The 23,169-nt window shown below is 42.9% G+C and overlaps 1 protein-coding gene across 1 annotated transcript in view; it reads left to right on the forward strand.

Moving 5' to 3' along the window:
* The window catches only part of xpr1a (xenotropic and polytropic retrovirus receptor 1a), a 71,362-nt gene that overhangs the window by 31,799 nt on the left and 16,394 nt on the right, over positions 1-23,169 (forward strand). The window contains 3 exon segments of the mRNA XM_029428863.1: positions 17,432-17,533; positions 22,669-22,889; positions 22,969-23,118. Of these exon segments, the coding sequence (XP_029284723.1) occupies positions 17,432-17,533; positions 22,669-22,889; positions 22,969-23,118 (473 nt within the window).

Below are 23,169 nucleotides of genomic sequence, written 5' to 3' on the forward strand. Positions count from 1 at the left end.
GCACACACCGTGACACATAATCTGTAGCAGAGGAAGATCAATGTTGTCTCTGGTGTCCTTCTAACTGGCTCTGAATGACATTAGAATAATAATAACCACGATATCAGCCGCAGAGGTCCCCGCTGATAAAGGTCACTGAAGACGCTGCAGGAGACACGTTGAGAGCTTTCTGCAACTTTTTAATCACAAAGTGAAGAAAGTACTTTTTATAATGAGACAAAACATTTTTGTCGATTTAATTGATTCACAGAAAAATGATTGCAAATTCTTTTGACAATCGATTTAAACGTTTAAGTAAAGAAAGATCTTTGTACCATACGAGCTTTGAATAAGTGACCTCTCCGTAAATGATAAGTAATCTAGTCTGTGGTGTATATTGTTAATCTGTATAACTGTGTAGTGCTGTGGCCGGTCGTAGCATCTTAACGATGAGGATTTGTTGCTTTTATCAGTTTAATATTATCGTAAATTTAAATCTCAAGATTTTGAAACTGTGGCTCGTTTATTTTAAAAGTCTTATAAACTAATCTATTAAAAAATAATCATTAGTGTCAGTGCTCTAATGTTTGCTTAGTAGTCAGGTCCAAGGCTGAGCAATCATAAATGAGTGAGATGAGTGAGAGGACGGTGCTCGCTGCTTTTAATCTTCTGCTGCGTAATTAGACGTGAAGTCAGTCGGAGGATTCCTTGTTAAGGATTTTCCGGAGGGACAAACATAATAGGATTCTCTACATTGACATCCAGCTGTATCCATGGTAATACAATGAGGCGCCCATTACAGGGCCAGAGCATTCTGTAATGTACACACACACACAGAAGAGCACACATGCAACACACACACACACAGACCCTCATTAGGAATCGCAGAGGAGGGGCTAAACCCTCCTCCTCCATAAGCTGAATAGACGAAAGATGAGATAAGAGGATGGAGACACTTCAAAAACAAAGGGCTGTAGTGATTTTCTGTGATTGCACCTGAAAGAGACGCGTTCCGTGGTAAATACACGTGGAAGGAGTTTGTGTATGCTTAGCTTCATAGCTTTTATCCTATTATTTGAATGTCAGAGGTCATTCATGGGAGAAATGACCTTCAGCTACTATTTCAGTTGATTGTAAAATCGAGCTGAATCTCCTGCTGTGATTTCTCTTTCTCAGCGTCGTATCGTCTTTCTCTCCGCAGACGCTTTGTTTGTCACCATCTCCTGCTGGCCCGGAGGCCAAAGTCCCCTCCCCTGTAATCACTCCTCTTTATCCTGCCAACCCACACGTGACCTTTGCACCGTCACTGCTACTGTTGATACCGCGGAAGGATAGCAGGACAGTTCATAGACAGACTGCACAGACAGAGTCTTCACAGAGTTGCTGTTTAAACTACACCTTTATGAGCTCAGAGCTGCATGTACACACACACACACACACACACACACACACGCACACACACGCACACACACGGCAGGCTCAGATATGCACAACATGTTGCACAGCTGATGAGTGGCTGAACCCAAATGAAGCCAGAGCAGTGACCACCGTAGTGTTTCTCTGTAAATATTTAACAGACATTTGCCCTGAAGCTGACCTTTAACCTTCCTGCTGCAGTGTACCGCTCAGCAGAAACACGTGGTCAGCAGGTTATATTTATAAATGTCAACGTGCCAACATGAAATTCAGTTCATTTCAACACAATGCAGATTTAGCTTAGACCATCGTGACCCACAAGGACCTGGAGCAGAATAACAGTAGTAGAGTAAGGCCACCCTTGAGTACATCTTTTGAATCTGCAACAGGAGGATTGTAAACAAAGATGAATTATCTGAGCAGATAACATCTTTCACATTAAACATATTCTCAGAAAATCCAAAAAATACACCAGATAAAAAAACCAACACTATAAGATCCATTAGATGAGACTGATTTGTAGATCTTGACACTAATACTGACTTAAAGTACACCTACACCTACACGCTTTGCACTAACTAAGTGTAATTCATTGCCTCCACTCTTGTGTGAGCAGTTAAAGGTCTGATTCTATAACCTGCTGCTGGCTGTGCAGCAGGGTTGATACCTGTGGATCCAGCTCCCGACACATCCATCACAATAAAGGTGTTTGTGTGGCGCTCAGCGCTACTCGCTGGCGTTTTCAGGCTCCTAAAGGACAGTTGAAGCTCGCTGTAATGAATAAGCCATCAGCTGTGCTCGGGCTCCCAGCTGCCACATGGGCCTTCTCTGTCACATCCATCATCTGCTGGGGGGGCCGCGCTGCACAAAAGGAGGGCCGCTTCGCCAAAGGACCGGGGTACAAGTATGTGTGTGTGTGTGTGTGTGTTTGAAGGTCCTGCTATCAGGGTCAGTGGCACTAATGAGCTGTCGTGATAGAAACAAGGTTTGACCCCTTTTCCTAATTCTCCAATATACATTTGGGAACAACTACTAAAGAAGAAGAGAGAGAAGGAAGAGAGATGTAGGTAGGGGGCGTGGATCTGGTGGTGTGGGGGTGAGAGGGAGAGGTCGTCCTGGTCCTCTGGGGTTTGAGAGACACAAAGAGCTGCAGCTCCCGGAGGACTCTCCCCCATCAGCCCACCGTGCTTTTATCACTGGCCTGATTAAACTCACCCGCCAGCCAGTAATGTAGCTATAATATATGATCTCTCTCTCTCACACACACACACACACACACACACACACACACACACACACACACACACACACACACACACACACACACCTCACAGGTATTCTTAGATCCGTATGGACACACCCCTGTGGTTTGTCACATGACTAGCTCCCATGGTGACAGAGACAAAGGTTTATTAGTATACTTGTCTCATATATATATATATAATATCTGCACAGATTAATGTGCTTTATATTTTACACCATTTAAACCTGTGGCTCTGAGAATGTGTCTCACCATATTCAGATACAAGCTGCATTCGTAAAGAGTAGGAAGTAGGAAGTAGGAAGTAGGAAGTAGGAAGTAGGAAGGGGAGTTCAGTCGATATCTGTGAACATCAACTCTGCTCTAAAAATAGAGTCCCCTGAGCCCGACGTGTTAAATCTTCAGAAGACACTTTGTGTTAATGGATAAAGTGTTTGTTCCACCTTTTAATTAAGTTTATTGTATAGTAGCTCCACACGGCTATGACCATGTTCAGTCATCTGATACAAACATAATCAGAAGATGCTTTTCTTCCTCCCACATCTGTGATATTTGCTACAACACAGCTAGAGATTCAGGCCGACTGGGAAGGAGAGGAGTTTCTTTTATACACACACCCTCCCAGCGGGGCCTTCAATATAAAAGTGTTTTCATGTTAGTGTGCCAACGAGTGCCTGGGGTGTTGACTCCGCTACGTAAAGGGTTAGCGTCCGCCCAAAGGTTAAAACATATTGCCGAACCCGATGTGTGTCTGCGGGAGTGTAGACGGGGTCAGTGAGGGTTTGTACTCCACTATACAGACGCGTCATGTATCCTCAGTGCTGCTTATCTGCTTAGAACAATTGCAGCTCTCCTCGCTTTTCTCATTAGATGCTTTGAACTGGAAGTAAACGTAATGCCCCGTCTACAACTCAAGCTGCTTTTAGTTACATGCATTTAGTTTAATTTGTGTTCTGGGAAACTAGGCCTGCAAAACTGTTTTATTTGGCCATCTATCATGGACTGGTGCTTTTTCAGTCTCATTTCACAGTCAGTTGCTGCGTCCTGCTCTTTTCCGCTGCTCAGTGAGATGTGCAGCGGCCTCAGTATTGATTTCTAGGCGCACAGAAAAAGGCAATACAAAGGTACTGAGTAGGCCCAATCAACGCACATTGATTATCTTACGCTGACCGCTTCCTACTGCCGTGCAGTTTTCTGCTCAGCATGTCTGCTATGAAATGTGTGTGAGTGTGTCGCTGTGATTAAATGCTGTCATGGAACATTTGTCTTAACACAGAAATAAATTGGGAATAAATGAGTAACAGTGAGGCTGCATTTGATCAAATAATCAACACTCAATCATGCTGCTATCATAGAGCCATGTCCAGACATGAGTGCACACACACACACACACACACACACACACATGCAAACGAACACCTGCTCATTCACATGCATGCACACAGTCAGGCTGTGATGTGAAAGCAATTGGCTGCAGCAGAGGAGAGGCCAACTCCCGGAGTCTGTTGCTAATGGCTACAGGATCCAGGGGAGCGGGGAGAGATGTCGATAATGACAATGTCACTCCCAGCCAACCAGCTCTCAAAAATGGGGCAGGACACACACACACACACACACACACACACACTCACACAACTAGACGCTGAAATGGAAGAGCAATTTTCTTCCCACCAGGTGCCTGTGTTATTATAGCCGTCAAAATTTCTACTTCAGGTCCAATGTTTGAATGAAGGATTTTCTTTCCTGTTTTTCACTCTGCAGGTTCTATAATCAACATATGATTTCCTTAAATGTTCATTTTAAATTTCAAGGTCAACCAGCAGTTTACTCTTCCTGTTTTCTGGGGGTGTTCGGTCATACTGTGTTGAGGGGAGAGTCTGCCCTGCTCCTGCAGTGCATTCTGGGTGCTTTAGTTGGGAGACCGTTCATTTCCTTCTTCCATCCATCAGCTGGGTCACAACGAACGAGTGGCATCAAGTCCGTCCTCCACATCTGTTTCTTTGTTCTCTCAACAATCCGCAAGGGCTTTATTTTGTTGTACAATTCTTCACACATCTTCTTTATAACATTATAATTCACATTGAGCAGAGAACTCCCCAGTCTCACGCCATGTTTGTGTTTCCAATGTAACCGCAGACATTACAACGGAGCTGAGGTAGATGATGTAAGATCGTGCAAAACATAGAATAGAGCGACTCTGCTCTGCTGTTCAGATGTGTGCAGAAGTATGCATAAAAGGATCAATGAAGATACAAGATATTATGAAATGATTATAAATGTTGTTCATGTTAAAATCGTTTAGCATCGCTAAAACTTTTTAAAGATAAAACCTAATACTCTTTGTTCCTTTTGGAAATAGGACACAATTAGATTTGTACAGCCCCTCCTTCTCACATTACATGTAGAGCAATGCAGCTGCAAACAGGACCCTGATGCTTCCTCTGTGGCCTCCCAGTACAGACGTGGCCCTGATATTTTCCGTATGATTGCGGTGAGTCTGGGATGCCGCCCTTATCCTTCCACTTGGTTGCCTGTGGATCAACTGAGTTCAGTGAAGAGGAAGGAAAGATAGAGAGGAGAGAGACAGAGAGACAGAGAGGGAGAGAGACAGAGAGGGAGAGAACGAGAGAGGAGAGAGACAGAGAGAGAGAGAGGGAGAGAACAGAGGGGAGAGAAGAGAGAGGGAGGGAGTTATATCTCTTAGCATGTGAAGTCTAGAAGCCTAAGAACCTCTCTCTACGTCTATCTTTACTCATTCTCTCGCTCTCTCTTCTCTCTCTCTGCTCTCATCTCTCGCTCTCTCTCTCTCTCTCGCTCTCTCTCTCTCGCTCTCTCTATCTCTTGCTCCACCCATCCCCCTTTAGAGTTATCAAGCCAGAGCTTAGAAGGTCCAACCCTCCCTTTATTGTCCAGCAGAGCAGCACCGTGGAGCATTTCTGATTCTGCTCTTTCCTCCACAGACGAGCTGATGATTAATATCAATCATGTTTGCGTAACGCTGAGAGCAGAACATACATCTTATTGTTATCTTAATGAGCCATGATGATGTAAACCAGCTCTGACTAATGGGGTTAAGCTGTTAGTTGACGATCATTGGAGACTCTGTACTTAATCTACTCCTTTGATCCTCTAAGGAGATACTGTGGAGAGCAAAGCTGTGCAGCGAGACACAATTAAATAATGAATGACTTTACGTACGGGCCGTCACCTCAACAAACCTCTTATCTCTTCCTTTTTGTGACTCAGCCTTCATTTGTAATTTAAAGGTCATTAAGTCGTAGATACGGACCTGGCCCCTCTCCTCGCTCAAGATTAAGTTAACTATTGGAATAAAGTAGTTTACAATACAAAGCCATGTAATGTAGTAGAAGATACACACGTACAGAATAAAACAGACGAGTCCAAGCCTCAAGATTGGTGTTTTGTTCGTCGCCATCTTTCCTTTTTCCTTTTACTGAAAACACAAACTGTGAAAGGGTTAAAGTTCTCAGACGAAAACACAGACCCAAACTGGACAACACAGTGGTAGCGACCTGTCAATCACAAGGTAGCCCCGCCCTAAAGCATTCCCTGCTTTATCGTCTATTTTACTCTAACTGGGAACATTATTTACTAAATGAACGTCATGCTGTAATGATGAAGACTTGAAACTACAGATTAAGATCATAAAGTCATCAGGAAAATATTTACTGAGGTAATAAATCAAGTGAGAAGTAGAAACATTTTCTCATAGACTTCTATACAACCAGATGCTGTAGCCCCCTGCTGGATATTAGAGAGACTGGCACGTTGGCTTCACTTTTCAGACCCGGAGGTTGACCCGCCTCTTAGAGAACAGTGCCCTCCTCCCCTCCTCCCCTCGCCCAACAACCAGCCTCCCTCCTCTCCCTCATTCTCCCTACTCTCTAAGTACTCCTTCCTACACGCTCTCCTTCCTCCTGCACACCTCCCCTAATGTCTTGATTTAGGCTTTGCTTCATATGACCTTCATTTTTCCAGCTCAGTGAATCGGTGAATCATTTTCCAAGAGCAGCAGTCATAGCAGGCTCTTACTCATGCAGGTGTGTGTACACTATGAAGTTCTCGCAGTGCCTTCCTAGTGTCCGTGGGAATAAATCTAACTTCTAACATGATGCCAAGAACCTCCAGACATCCTGAAGTGCAGGCAGGAGAGGTTTCAGAGGAGATGACCATCAAAGTGGCGACATCCTCTGTACTTCTTGTGTTTTGCACTTGGGGCTTCAGGTAACCAGAGTAAGATACTGGTCTCCTAATGCCACATAATGGAGGAAGACGTATGCACACGCACACTAATAGACATTTTAAGGTTGTGTATTGTGATGGGAACTACAAGAGAGGCGCCTGCTGTGCCCTGACGCTCTGTCCTGACATTTATACTCTTTATACTGTGTACATCTGTGTGTGGTGTTACAGTGAGTCCCTTTCATCAGTGTCCAGTATTAACTCTGCTGCCGCTCAAGCAATCAAACTTTATTTGTACATCAGCACCTTTCATACAGGTCGGTTCAAAGTGCTTTACAGGTGACCGACCAGTGAAGTGAAAACAACAGAAAAGACTAAAACAATTCAGCAATTTGACAAATTGAGACGAATGCACGTGAGACAATACAATTATAACAGTGAAATAAAATGGAATTAAAAGCTATAAGAAATGTAATCTTTGTTAAAAATAGTTTGAAAATAAAAACTAGTTAAAATAAAATAACAATAATTTTAAAATGCAATAAACATTTTCAAATTAAATGCAATAAAATAAGTGATTAATAAAACTACAACAAAGTATAATACAATTTTACAACTTAAATACAATAAAATAAGTGCATAAATGAATGTAATGTAAACCGTTCTTAATTAAAAGCTGAATAGGTAGATTTTAAGTTTATGTTTAAAGATTATAAATAACCCTGTAATGCCCATTCATGCAAACCTTTTAATATTTAGTATGACAGCAGAGAGTTGATGGAAACGTTTTAACTTCAGTGATAATTGGCTGCTGTTGATGTACTGAGAGTAATGTGGGCTTTTCAAACAACAGCGGGATGTATCATTTATATAATAGTAGTTTTAATTTAATTGATATTTCACATTAGGCTACATTTCTATTTAAAATGCTAAACCGTATACTGGAGACTCGGACGTTTCACACAGTACAGGCTCCACTGTGGCTCCATGAAATCAGACCTGATCTCTTTAGATTAGATTTGCTTCAATTAATGTTTAATAAGGGATCTGTGCGGTGCGTGAGTTTGCATACTGAGACATTGATACTCGTCCACGTCCTCTGTTGGTCGGCTGCCACAGGAATAAAGTCTGCATTATCCGATTCATCGCAGAGTGCGTATAGAAACGTGATATTGGCAATAAATATTATATAGAAATACAACACATGCTAATCTAAACAAAGTTGAGACTGCACAGCCACGGGCTTCATGTACAGCGCGCTTCATCTCTGAGTTTATAATATCCCCACAGCGGACATCGCTTAAAATCTTCTGGATCTCAAAGGGCTTAAGATGTCTGACAAAGTTTGAGAGACGTGACTGAAGCGGGAAAGTTCAGGCGAACATTTCACCCGATGAGATGATTCGGGAAGCTTTTTAATTCACGCTGTTATCAGTTTGCCTTTTCCTTCGTGCTCCATCTACCTATAGAGAGATGCAGCGAGTCGGCGACGCTCTCAGAGAGACTATCCTGATCTTCAAGGCCCGGCGTGGAGCAGAGGGCGGTCTGGGCCAAACTCTCCCTCACTCTGACTGCGAGAGATAACGCTTCACAGCAGCAGCTTAGTGACATAAGAAATACTGCCCTCTGAAGAATAAAGAGCGGGGTAATTAACTTTCCCATCAGCCCCCCTGGTCAATACTGCTTTCTGTGGACTTCCTGTTTGTGGCCTACTTTCCCTCCCGGTCCAATCTAACTTCTCCCCTCGTCTCCCTTATTCCTCTTTAACTACAAACGTGCTGAGAAAAGGCAAGAATTACTGACACATAAAAACTCCTCTCATATATTCATAAGCATTTTAGTTTTTTCTTGGTTTACAGGAAATACAAACGTCCTGTTTAACAACAAACATGACCCACTTCAGGAGGTTCTCAGGAACTTTCCCTATTAGTGTACTTCAGACCGCTGTGTCCACCTCGATGTCTTGTTTAAGGACTCACTAAAGTAATTGCTACACTGAAAAGTTTTCTGTGTCTTTTATACCCACTTAGTCGTACTTCTTTCATTTAGGTGAAAGTCATTTTCCTGTCTCTGGCTGGACGAGCTGAAACCAATTTGTGGTCATTCCTGATTTTGTTAGACATTTACATACAAGTACACAACATAGACCGTGTACAAGAAGTGGATGTACTCATTGGTTTGTTGTCTGTCGTTTTGAAGCCTCGAGTTTGGCGTCTTGATTTTTTGGAACCATAAGTGACACGAGAGTGGAAAATATTTATTTTTTTGGGGTCCAATTTAATGGTACAATTAACTTTCATGAAGTACAAAAACACAGTGAAATGTTTGAACCTGTAAAACAACATCCAAACTGGACAACAACGTGGTGGTGACCTGTCAATCACAAGGTAGCCCCGCCCTAAAGCACACGCTGCTTTACCGTATATTTTACTCTAAATGAGAACATCATTTATTAAATGAACATCATGATGTATTAAAGAAGACTTGAAACTACAGATTGAGATCATAAACTCATGTTTTCATTGTTTACTGAGGTAATAAATCAAGTGAGAAGTCGGGTCATTTTCTCGTAGACTTCTATGCAATCTGACTTCTTGTGGAGTCGCCCCCTGCTGGATATTAGTGAGAATGCAGGTTAACGCCTTTTAAAGAAGAAACAGACACAGAGAGCATAATGTTTTCTTTGGAGTTCTCTCTTGTTCTTCCATTCCTTCTTTCTGTTTTTATCTTTCCTTATATTGCTTCTTCCCATATTTCTCTGTCCCCCTCAGTGTGACTCTACTTCATCTCACACCCCATCTGGCCTCTTGCTGTTACTCTCTCCCTCTCGTGATGTATTGGCTTGGCTGCTCATAATAAACCCATCACATGTGCCTCACCCTCTCTCCCTCCCTCTCTCTCTCCTCCTTCCCCCCTCTCACACACACACACACACACACACACACACACACAAGACATACTAACACCTCTCAGAATGTGTTGAACACGTGATTCTCTCCATCATATCTTTTTCACTACTCTACGCCGGTGGAGTATATATTTCTTGGAGCTGCTTAGCTTGCAGTCTGGCAGTATAAATAGTACACAATGGATTGGGAGCTACAGTAGTTCCTCCTCCTGCCTCCGGTCGTCCCTGGCTGGCAGTCTCGCCCAGTGAGTGTGCATTCTTAATGCTCCCCTGGCCTCGATGAGAGAGATGATTGGTAGAATTAATTGTGGCTGGAGGGCCGAATGGGAATAAGTGAGAAGAAAAGGCGAGATGGAGGAGGAATAAAGGGGGGGGGGGGGGGATCTCTGGCTGGTTATAGTGTTGTGTTTCCTTCCTTGAAGCCTGGCACCAGAGGATGTAGAAGTTGTTTTTGTGCACTCACACACTTTGGTCTCTCTAGATTAATATTAGATCAATCCTCTTCTCTTTTATAGCTCAGCTCGTCTTTCTTGTGATTTACACCTGTGTGCTCGGAGGGAAGAGATAAGTGAAGCTAATACAGCGACGTTCCTGATGTGATGGTCTCCTCAGCTCCCCCGACTGTAATGCTATCAGCACAGTGAGGTGTCATTAAATGAGATAAATGGAGCTTGAAAATAGGGGCATACAAAGTGTGTTTGTCTCTGAGTGTGGGGGCTTGTTCCTCCGTGTTTGTTTTAACGGATAGTGCAGCGAGGATGTCCCCTCCCTCCAGAGTAACGGCAGATCGTATCTACTAATTCAAAAGAAGCACTACAGGAATGCTCTTCTCTTTTGTTTTGTCGTGTTTTTCTTGTGTAGCAGAATTGGATCAGACTACAACTGCATTTTGTTTTGCAACCCTGTGTTGCAGAATGACAATAAATGATCCTCGAATCCTCATGTGAGCTCCTAACACAGAGGAAAGTGTTGCTCTTCTTCTTCTTCTTCTTCTTCTTCTTCAACGGCAACAGATTTTCAGCATGAAGCTGAAGGTGAAGGTGATCGAGCAGAAGAAGAATTAAAATATTATAACGACAAACTTCCTAAAGCAGTTGTGACTTGTGCAGGGTGTGTTGTGTTGGTTGTTGTTCTCTTCTCCTCTCAGTAAATAGGAGGGTCTCCTTGAAGGATTTATATGTTGCTTTTATGGGGTCTCGTCCCAGAATGCTTGTATGGGAATATAAGAAGTTGGGGGTGGGGTGTGTGTGTGTGTGTGTGTGAGAAGGGTTTGGGGGGTTAGAGTAGTGGGGTTCTGGGGAAGATGTCTCATCATTTATTTATACAATCTGCAGAAGAAGGGTTAGCTGAGAGGGGGGGGGGCTGCCCTGGGAATACTGTAGGTCAAGAGTTGTTTTTCTAGCTACCAGCGCAATTCTTTGTCTGAGAAAGTGAAAGCGATGAATGAGTGAATACAGCTGTGGATCTGCTCTTCTAACATGTTGCTGACGTCTCGTTGGTGCTGAAGCTGAACATAAATGCCGGCGGTTTTATGGCTGAGAGGATTAACAAAACAATATCATCAACATCAACAGCTTTTAATGTCGGCAGGTTTATGCAGAAACTACTGTCCTGATTCTAAAGAAACGTGGGGGGAGAGAGTAACATGGGCCAAAGAAGATCTGAATACATCTGGGAGCAGATCCGAATCCCAGCGGATACATGATTCATGTTTCACTTCTATTAGCTCTGCGCTGTGGGGCATTTGTGCTCCATTTATGGGACGTGTTAATAATCGGAAAAATGAGTTCCCAACTGGAGGAATTAACGTTCGTGCCCAAACTTAGAAACTGATATCGGCGTGTTGTTTAAACGCTTTGAGCAATGAAATACAACAATTATCAGGCAAAATATGCGACATCAAGACTTGCAATGGACACAATTTACATTTTATTGGTTAAAGTTGTCCTGACTGACATTGTTGTGTAATCTGCTGATTATTAACTAATGTATCTTTAGTCTATAAGATGTCTAAATAAAGACGAATCATGTTTGGATGTTTTGTTTGATCAATAGTCAACAAACCTTAAGTTCATTTATAATAATACAAAATGGACTAAATTAATTCATTAATTGTTTTTGTCTTTAAAGTTATTAGAAATTATCAAACAATTGATTAATCAACTAGTTTGGTGTTGAGAAAACTAAATGTTGGCGTCTCCGCTGCTTCTTTATGCTGCTGGTGATGGTCGTGATTTACAGTCGTTAAATGTTCCTACATCTAATTAAACCACGTATTGATTTGTCTGTAGCTTCAGATAAATGACATCCTATATACATAGCAATAATCAGCTGCTGTTGCTTCTCAGTGCTGGTTGGTCAGTTATATAAACGTCATAGCAACTAAATGTCCTCACAAGTACTGTAAACAGGTCTGTTCGGTTCTCTGGAGGCAAAGAGGAGAATAGTGTTTAATGTTGACACTTGAAGCTTCAGTGCTACTGTCCAAAACACACACACACACACACACACACACACACACACACACACACACACACACACACACACAGAAGGAGCATAAATCACCACACAGCCCTACAGGGACAGAACCATTATTCCCTACCGATGTGCTCCATCATCATCTCTACACACACACACACACACACACACACACACACACACACACACACACACACACACACACACACACACACACACACACACACAACTCTATTTAAGGTCCAGAGTTTATTTGCCGATGAAGGGAGATTTACTTCCTCCCTCGGGGGAACCAGGACTGCAGTAGACATTTTAAAGGTGACATATCATGAAAAAAGCTTTTTCAGTGCTTGTGCACATACATGTGGGTTTCTGGATCCCTTCCTATGTCACATGCAGGCTCATCAGAATACCCCCCACCCCCCATATATATATAAATAAATATATATATATATATATATATATATATATATACATATATATATTAGAATACAAGTATGAACCTGAAATGAGCAGGATATGTCTTTAACATGTCCGGAGGAGAAGGAAGAGCCCTGCGTGTCTGCGTGTCTGCGTGTCTGCGTGTCAGTGTGTCAGTGTGTCAGTGTAGAGAGGCAGTGACAGGAAGCCACTGACACGGGAGTTAGTTGCTCATTTGGGCAAAAAAAACCGAGATAATTAATGTGATTTTATCAGTGAAACAGAGTTGTTGCGTTGTGAAACAAATATGGTTTTGGATGCTTTATGGTATGTGTGTAGAAAGTACTACATTTACTACATTTGCATGTAATCTAAGTGCTGAATATTCTTCTAAACAAGTTTAGAAATTTAAGTTCATCGCCCCTGTCACTCTGTTTAAGTGTCTCCTTTCCCATGAAGTCCAAACTTTCACCTCCATTCAGATCCTTTTGGTGAGCGCTGTTGGACTGTACTATCATCCACTCTTGTGATAATGAGAACACATCCTGTGGAGCTGCAAGAGAAGCTGTCACATGAACACTCACACAGATTCAAATGAAGATACAGCACATGCCATAGTAGCTGCATGAATTCAGACGCTCTGTGTAATTAGGTTTCATGCATGTACACTGTTCATCTTAGGCGGCAGGTAAAGAGTGGACACAATGTAATTATGGGATGTTGACGCTCTTCTGTGCTAACGCTGGGTGACGTGCGATGCAGGTTGCAGGAGATGGCTGACAGAGATGTTAGCAGAGAGAGTCTGTTGGTGAAGCCTCAGGAAAACACAGCTGTGAGGATGAACTGCCTCTGACTGGGGCCTTTGTTCTTACACTTCACACGCCTCTCACACACACATGCATGCATGAAAAGAGTGTGTGCATGTGCTGATATGTGGAAATACACATACACACCTCCACTGATGTGTTCAGTAGTGCACAAGGTCAGCAGGAAACAAAGAGACGGGGGTGCGAGGCCATTTCATAACCCCTTCTATACTGCAGAGAGCCCTCACATCTACACTTTCATCCACCAACACACTCGGTTAGTCAGCCTCCAAGTGAGAAGGAAGGCAAACACACACGTATTCTTCTGAAACATCCGTGTAAATGTATTTTACTGACGATCTAGAAATGTTACCTGATCGTGGTAAATAAGTTGATTGTGGTGAATTTCTATTATCGGGATAATTGTGTTAATCCTCACGAGTGACTTGATTTATTTTAAAGATAAAGACATTATAACAGACTCACAATGAAGCTATTTAAAAAAAGATTTATTTATAAAAATATATTTATGCAGGAAACCTTTTTTAAGATTGTTTGATTTGATCTGTGATGCAACAAAACTATTAAAAGATATATAGAAATATAAGATTCCAGCATGTTTTGCTGCCATTTTAAGAGTTTTAATCATATTTTGATGATTATCGTGAATTAAAGTTGCCAGGATAATCGTGGGATGAAATGTTCATATCGTCCCATGCCGGATGTTGTTGACGTTTTCTTGTCCTTTCCTGAACTCCACATGGAGACAGTTACACAGTTAAAATGTGGAAATGCGTCCTCAGTTGTCCAAACAGGTGGTTGAGATGAGAAGCTTTGATGACGAGCTGTTTCTTATTAACATGAAGGATTTAAATTCATTCCCTAATCGCACCACAGATGTAGAATGATCCTCAGTTCACTAACTCCTCCTCGTCTTTTCCTTCAGAGCTCTTTCATGCAGAGCGTTCATTAGCTGCTTCACCTTTCCCTCTGACTGACAGTCTGCGTCTGCTGCTGGCCTGCAGGTCTTACTGAAGGAGCGTGTTGGACCATTAGTCATCCTGTCATGGCACGCTGACTGGCCAGGCTCTCTATCATGCAGCCAACCTGGTCAGCAAATCAAGCGCCCCTCTATCAGAACAGTCACCCAGCCGGTCAGCCGGCGGCTGCAGAGGTGGCCGAGCTCTGCATGTTTGTTACTGCACATGAACTGTGTGTGTAGAAGTGCTGGAGACCTTCTGCTTCCTTTTCTGTCCCTCTTCATCGTCACTCTACATTTCTTTCACCTCCTCTTGCAGAAGCTCCTTCATTTCTATCCTGTTGTCTTGCACTTTTTATTACGTGGGTTAATGCTCCTTTACTTTGTTGTGTCTCCTGACCACTGAATCTGCATCTTCATCAGGACACAACAAAGAGCCGTCTCATGTTCTCTCTGTACAAACTCAGTTACTAAGTGATCTTTAGTTTTCCTTTTCTTTATTGAAGTAGAACATGTACAACTATATTTGACAAGTTTGACATCATCAGTAGGCTCTTTAGAGAACGGAGCCACACATTTAAACAGAATTATAAATATATAAAAGCTAAAGATTCTCTTCTGATTGGTCTTTGGCAGGGGTGTCAAACTCTTTTTAGTTCAGGGGCCACAGCCCAATATCAGTACAATGAACTATCTTTTTACAAAACATTATGAACAACGTGACATTTCTTAAGAAAAATATGTTCAATTTCAACAGTATTAAGCCTCCAGTTTATCATTTACACGTGTGCATTACAACGTTGTTCAATGTCTTTAAATATAAAAAAATTTTACACTTTGCAAAGTCATCCCGCGGGCCGGATTGGACGCTCTGGCGACCGGTTTTGGCCCGCGGGCCGCATGTTTAACACCCCTGGTCTAAGGCATTAATAATGTTACGTTTTCACTGTTTTATTTTTCATATACTTGATTGATTTGCAGTACAGTGTTAGTTCTCTCTGTGTTTAGTGTTTAGCAGAAGCTCAGTATTCTTATGCTCCACTATATGTAATATCAGTTCTGATTAAATAAGAAACATTACTTGTGATTGCATATCACACCAGAAAGTATAGCTATACAGATGAGATGATGATGTGTTGGATGTTTAGTGAGCACTACTTTGATCATCGTGCTGTAACGTCGAGTGAAGGTCTCCTGCTGTATCTCTGCTGCCGTGTTTGCACCTGCAGAACGCACTTTAATGAACTTATAATGGATCACCTTTACGGGGTGTGGAGGCACTTTCTCATTTCTTTTCCTTGTAAAGCTGTTGCTGAACATTATTCCAGCTTTTCCTCACAGCACATGTGTGTGTGAAAAGAGCAGCGACGCTGACAAGCTGCTGCCTGGGGCGTCTCTCTTATTACTGTGTTGAGTAGAAAGCCTCCGCAGCCGAGCATCACTTTATATAACGGCAAATGTTTACGACGCGGTACCACATCCGACACCTTCATCCAGCAGAACCAACATCTCTGTTTATGGGATGAGGGATGAGAAGGTCCACTGTCTATGGAGCGAGCATGTGATTAACTATTGATGTTTAATAAATATAAAAAGTGATGTTACATTGTGTCATATGTTCTATAACTCAAGATTACAATCAGACAGTTGAATGTTGACGGATCTCGTGAGAGTTTGTTGCTGAGACGGATAAAAGTTCATTTTCTCCTTTTTTGTCCGTCTGAAAAAATGCAATTTTATTGTCAGAATTGTCTAAAGATGTGTGAAAAATGAGTGAAATATTTAATATTTAAGAATCTTAATCTGTGTTCACCTTCGTTTCTCCCATTGGAGTTAAAAGACCCACGTGACACCGATACAGGAAGTGGACTCTCAGAGTCTCCTTTCCTAAGCGTCTCAGCTTTAGCCTAATGTAAGTTTAAGAACCATTCCGGTAAAGAGCCACCGACATGAAGTCTTTAGTATATGTGTGAACATGACACAGAGATTTATCATGCGAGTATGTGGGCTTGGCAGGTAACTGGCCAGAAGCCACATTCTAAACTCAGGTGTCAGGTAGCTGCTGTGAAGGAGCCGGAGGATTACTGGAGACGGAGCATCGATGCTGATTGAATTGGCCGGTCCTGAAAAAGACATGCAGGGTGTTTGTCAGACTGAAGAGAGAGACTGAAAGGAAGCTGTTGATCGAATTGTAACACGGTATGGATGTCTCGGTGCAGACAAACCTGCAGGGAGACGTTTTGGGAGGATTGGCGGAGTTGGAAACCTAAAAGGTCCTGAAATAGACCAAGAAAGCCGCCGTGTTTCCCGTCCCGTACCGTCCCGTCCCGTCCTGTCCTGCGCTAAAGAAACACTAGATCATCCAGGCCCATGGTGCATTCAGGTGCTCCTCCGATGGTCCCAGTTCAGGAGTTCTGAAGTCGTTCTTTAGACTTCGGTGTGTTCATGAGCTTGAAGTTAATATGGAAACAACATGGACGCTACAAAGAAGATGTATTTCATCACTCAGAGCTTTTAAACAAACTCATTGACAGTTCTGACGCGACGCTCACATGAATTTTCCAAGTGGGGAACTCATGTTTCACCACCTGAATGCACCACGAATGTTTACGAAAGTGAAACATAATTTGTGTGTCCGCCCCAAAATGTAATGACTTCTTCGATTTGTTCTTATGTGAGAAATGCTGCATCAATACAATACAAATATAATAATAAACTTTATTTATAGAGCACTTATCAAACAAAGTACAAAGTGCGTCACTTAGAGAATAAATAAATAAAATACCGAAATAAATAAATGATCAAATACATGAAGGGCAAAATGAAATAATAAATAGGAAGTTAAAAACCAAAAGATAAAACCAGGGTGGGATCTCTGATAAGTGTTTGTGTGCAGCTGTACAGATGTGTGTGATATTAAAGAGCTTCATATGTTGACATGCAGCTAACGTATCTTTCTTCCGTCTCTTCTGGTTCTCCAGTCACAGATGAAGACGCTGTGAAGAGATACTACGCCAAGTTTGAGGAAAGGTTTTTCCAGACGTGTGAGAAGGAGCTTCTGAAAATCAACACGTTCTATTCAGGTAATAAATCACTTTCATTACATTCAGTCTGAAATCAAACAAGCAAAGATCATAAAACTGAAGCGTGGGATTAATGGTCAGATGTTGAATTAACTGTCCAAATATATTTGTAATTAAATTATTATTACTATTTAATTAATAATTTAGTAAAATAAATGTTATGATTGGTGCTCCATCTGATAATAAACTCTGCACCCTACGTTAACTTATTGTGCATGTGGTGTTTTATAATAATGTGCATGACATAAAGACTGTTTTAGGTCTGAGCGATCGTCGTTTCAGACGTCTGATCTGAAGCAGCCAGTGGCGAGCGGGCCTGTGTGTATTTCAGGGAGCGGGGGAGCGTATGTGTGTGCCGTGTAACATGAGATGGAAGCCATAATATATTCTGGTATTCTGGTATCAGAAGTTGGCCTTCTGGTCTGGAACTGGAGCTCAGGGGGAAGTGGGAGGTCTCTGGAGACGGGGAGGGCTTCCCCTACAGGCAGTTTGTGGAACTGCAGGTCAGCTGAGGGCCGAGGTTGTTCCAGTTCATAACGATGGGACGTAACTGGGAGACGGATGACAAGAGCAGCACGTAAACTAGATATAAAGGATTGCAGATCTTGTTAGCAGGAGGTTGATTTACTGAGATACTGAAGACACTTTGATCTCTCTAACAACATCTGGGTTACCGACGGATGCCAGAAGCTTCCTGTTAGCTACCGTACAAGTCTTGTCTTGTTAACTCACCTTTTATTATCCTCGTCCATTATCTGCTGCAGATAATAACAACACAACAGTGTTCAGCTGTACACAAACATTAATACACTGTAATGAGTTCGGCTGATTGGTCAGATTTGATCTATGAGCACATCTCTAGAGCTCTACTGTAATGTAGTTGTAAACATATATAAGGACATAAGTGTTTATTATTCTACAGTATTTTTCAGCAACTTCTCCGATGAAGACATTTTATATTATTACAACTATGTATCTGCTTACACAGCAGCACACAGGAGGAATCATAGTCAGTGACCAACACATTAAATAGAAACTTATATCTGCTTAAAACTACATTATATATGAGTGGATAAAGCTCTGCTAATAAGGTCAAATAGCACCTTTTAAACATTATTATGAAACAGCTGCATCTAACTATTTTCATTATCCATTAATCTGCCAAATATTTTCTATAAAATGTCAGAAAATAGTGAAAAATGTTACGTCCCAGTCCCTCAAAGTCCGAGGTGATGCTTTAAATGTCAAACCATAATTTGGCAGCCCCCCTGCAGTGACTCTGCGGCCCCGCCGGGGGTCACGGACCTCCTGTTGAAGACCCATGGACTACAGCTCTAATGACAATATTCCTCAGAGTTGTGAGGAGTTGCATGAGTTGTATGTTGTGTTATGTTGTGTGTGTCCAAACGAACAGAATAAAGAACAAATGTTCTGATGTTCTGCAGCGTGAGTGTGTGTGTGTGTGTGTGTGTGTGTGTGTGTGTGTGCGTCGCATCACGTCAGCGTTACAGACGGTGAGTCAGCGCTCTTCAGACCGGAGCTCTGAGCCCGCTTAAATGTTGTGTACGGAAACATCAGCGTCTCCTTCCTGCTCTCAGACATCTTGTTTATCCTCCACACACACACACACACACACACACACACACACACACACACACACACACACACACACACACACACACAGACACACAGGAAATGTGTGTCTGTCAGGCAGCTTTATCTGATGCCAGGTACTGTGTGTGTGTGTGTGTGTGTGTGTGTGTGTGTGTGTGTGTGTGTGTGTGTGTGTGTGTGTGTGTGTGTGAGAGAGATAAATGGTGTGCTGACTCTACATAAGACATCTTGACCTCTATAAGCTGCTCTGCTCTGAAAGCCTGTTGGACGACACTTCTCATCTTGACGGTTTCACCAGGGGTCTTCAACAGGGGGTCCGTCAGTGCAGGGGGGCCCCCAAAGTATTGTTATATACAGTTTTAAAAGCAAGAAATGTGTCACACACTGCAGTAACATGAATCCAACATATTAGCAAAGATAAATGACCTTATTCGTAAAAAGAAACACATTTAATTTACACAACATGGATGAAAGTCTTACTGTCTCCCATGAGTCACCTGTGCGGCGCCGATCCAGCGAAGCTCCGTGTTATTATTCTAATGGCTTTGTATTATATGCATTATAAAAGGTATGTTAAACATGCCACTTTAGGTCGCCCTACATAATGTCTTTGACCCAGTTTAATATGCACGTGCAGCAGGGGGTCTTTCAGCTGCGTGTCCTTGGCCTGATAAACGTTGCAGTCCAACACACACACACACACACACACACACACACACACACACACACACACCAAAAACACCTTTTTGCAGAGCTGAACGCTGAGGAAGAACAACACACTCTTTAAACTTCTCCACTAAACACACACCAGCAGAAACCTGAGCCTCCAACACCTGTCTGTCTCAGGTCCATTAGCCTCACTCACATGAACTGTCCGGCCATGTCCTCTGTTGTGAAGCGCCGCCGCAGATTTAATCTGAAGCTGCTTGTGGCGGTCAGGGTCCTGACTTTCTCACGCCTCCTGCTGTTGTCATGTGTTCGTCCAAGCATCTCTGTGACAGGAAGGTAGTGTGAGATCTGGAGAGTGTGTGTTGAAGCAACAAAGCGTGAAAGTCACCGGTCCCCACACACACACACACACACACACACACACACACACACACACACACACACACACACACACACACACACACATACACACATCATCATCACTGCTGCTCAGTTCAAGATCAGACAGCTCTGCTCGGAGAGGTCAGTGTTCTTCTCCTTGACTCCAGCTCTCTTCAGTGAAAGGGTTCCTCCCCAGCTGAAGAACCGGTGTCGTGCAGGAGGAGACGTGAAGCTTGAGACTTCACGTTCAGATGAAGTCACAGTAGATGTTGAAGTGAACGTGTGTGTTGTGCTGGCGTCACCTGTACGCTAGTATCTGCCTCTACAACGACAACTAAGCAGTTTAGTCGGTTTTCTAAACGGTATTTTAGAGTTTGGTATTTCCTGGAAAACGATAAAGAATGAGACGACTCCTGCACTCAGGGGGGGGGGGGTTCATGTTGGTCTCAGGCTGTTTGATTAAATGAAGGGATGGAGTAATGAAATCAGTTCAGAGAGAGACAGAGAGAGAGAGAGACAGAGAGAGAGCGCTCTCTCTCTGTCTCTCTGTCTCTCTCTCTGTCTCTCTCTCTCTCTCTGTCTCTCTGTCTCTCTCTCTGTCTCTCTCCCTCTCTCCTTCTCTCCCTCTCTCTCTCTCTCTCTCCTCTCTCTCTCTCTGCCTTCCTCTCTCTCCTCTTCTCTCCTCTCCTCTTCTGCCTCTCTCTCTCTTCTCTCTCTCCTCTCCTCCCCTCTCTCTCCCCCTCTCTCTCCCCCCTCCCTCTCTCTCTCTCTCTCTCTCCAGCTCTCCTCGTCTCTCTCTCTCATGTCTCTCTCTTCTGTCTCTCTCTCTCTGTCGCTCCGTCTCTCTGTCGCTGTCTCTCCCTCTCCCTCTCTCTCTCCCGCCTCTTCCCCCTCCTCTCTCTCTCGCTTGGGCCTTCCTCTCTCTTCGCTGTCTCTCTCATCTCCCATTCCCCCTTCCCGCTCTCTCTGTCGCGCTCTTGGCCGTACGCTCTCTCCTCTCTCTCTCTCCTCTCGCCTCCCCCTCTCCGCCTCCCCCTCCCTCTCGCGCTGTCTCTCTCTTGTGCCGTCCTCCTCTCTCTCCTCTACTCTCTGTCTCTCGCCTCTGTCTCTTCTCTTGGCCTCCTACTCGCTCCTCTCTCTCTGTCGCTCTCCATCTGTCTGGTCATCCCCCTTCATCCTCCTCTCCCTCTCTCTCTCCGCCTCGTCGCTCTCTCTCACCGCCTCGCTCCTACTCTCTCTCCTCTCTCCATCTCTCTCTCTCTCAGGCTCTCTCTCTCTCTTCCCTCTCCTCTCCCTCTCTCTCTGTCTCTCTCCGCCCTCTCTCTTCCCTCTCTCCCGCTCTCTCTCTGTCTCTCTCTTGCCTTCCTCTCTTCTCTCCTCGGCTCTCTCCCCATCTCTCCCTCACCCCCATTTCTCTCTCTGTCCCCCTCTCTCTCTCTCCCCATCCCTCCCTGGGTCTCTCTGTGTGTGTCTGTCTCCCCCCTCCCCTCCCTGGGTATATTAACCTGTCTCTGACCCAGGTAATGGTTCCTCTCTTTGCTGAGCCTCACAGTCTTCGTGGAACAGGAGGAGCAGAGAAGTTGTCACCTTCTCCGTAATGCTCGTTATTCTTCTACCAAGATCACGAGTGTTGAGCTGAAGCAGATAGTTCACGTCTCACGTTTCTTCTCCTTCAGACATCGTGGTTAGATTACCAAAGACACGCCTGACAGAGAATTAACAGAATTAACTCTGTTTGCTTATATTAATTCATAAGCCTCATTTCTTCTTTGTTCTTTAAAATTCAACATAACATACAACTAAGATTAGTGGGTTCAGTTGTTCTGCACAACTTCCACGAGTGGATATGTGCATTATAATCATTATGAATGTGAAAGAATCAGCCTTATTATATATTATATTATTAATAATTATTATTATAATATTAATATTAATATATATATATACAATAGAAATAAAAGAAAGGAGAGAAGATATATAAGATATATAATAGATATATAGATAGATATAGATAGATAGATATATATATATATAAAGAGATAAGAGAGAGTATATATATATATATAGATAAAATATATTATATATATATATATATATATATATATAAAATATATATTATATATATATATATATATATAAAAAATATATATTATATATATATATATATATATAATATATATATAATATATATATAAAATGTATTATATATTATATATATATATTATATACATATAAATAATATAAATACATACAAGGGCTCTTAGGGTAGCATAAGATATTAAAGGTAAACACACACATATTAAATACAGCATTATCCGTCCTTTACTGTAGATAATCTTCACGTCTCATTCTTTCTATAAAAGGTTGTTCACATGAGGCCACTTCTCTAACCCTATGAACCACTCCCGTCGTTTCTCGTTATCTCCTTTATGCAATTGCCTAAAACCTCGACCTCATCTTCCCGTCCGTAGAAAAGCTTGCTGAAGCCCAGAGGCGTTCTGCCACGCTGCAGAATGAGCTGCAGTCTTCACTGGACGCTCAGCGCGAGAGCAACGCTCCGCCCGGCCTGCGGAGACGCAAGACGATGTTCCACCTGTCGCAGGAGGAGCGCTGCAAACACCACAACATCAAGGACCTGAAGCTCGCCTTCAGCGAGTTCTACCTCAGCCTCATCCTGCTCCAGAACTACCAGGTATCTCCACGAGCAATAATAACAATAATAATAATAACACTTTGTGTTTAGGTGTTTTTAAAGTCTTTGTCGTCCACAGAACTTGAACTTCACTGGTTTCCGTAAAATCCTGAAGAAACATGACAAGATCCTGGACACTCCTCGCGGCGCCGACTGGCGTGTGGCTCACGTGGAGGTGGCTCCTTTCTACACCTGCAAGAAGATCACGCAGCTCATCTCCGAGACCGAGGTGCCTGTAACACACACATCCTACATCCTGCACACTACCAAGATAACTTCA

This window comes from Cottoperca gobio, chromosome 4, assembly GCF_900634415.1.
Source record: "Cottoperca gobio chromosome 4, fCotGob3.1, whole genome shotgun sequence".
In the NCBI taxonomy this organism is placed as follows: domain Eukaryota; kingdom Metazoa; phylum Chordata; class Actinopteri; order Perciformes; family Bovichtidae; genus Cottoperca; species Cottoperca gobio.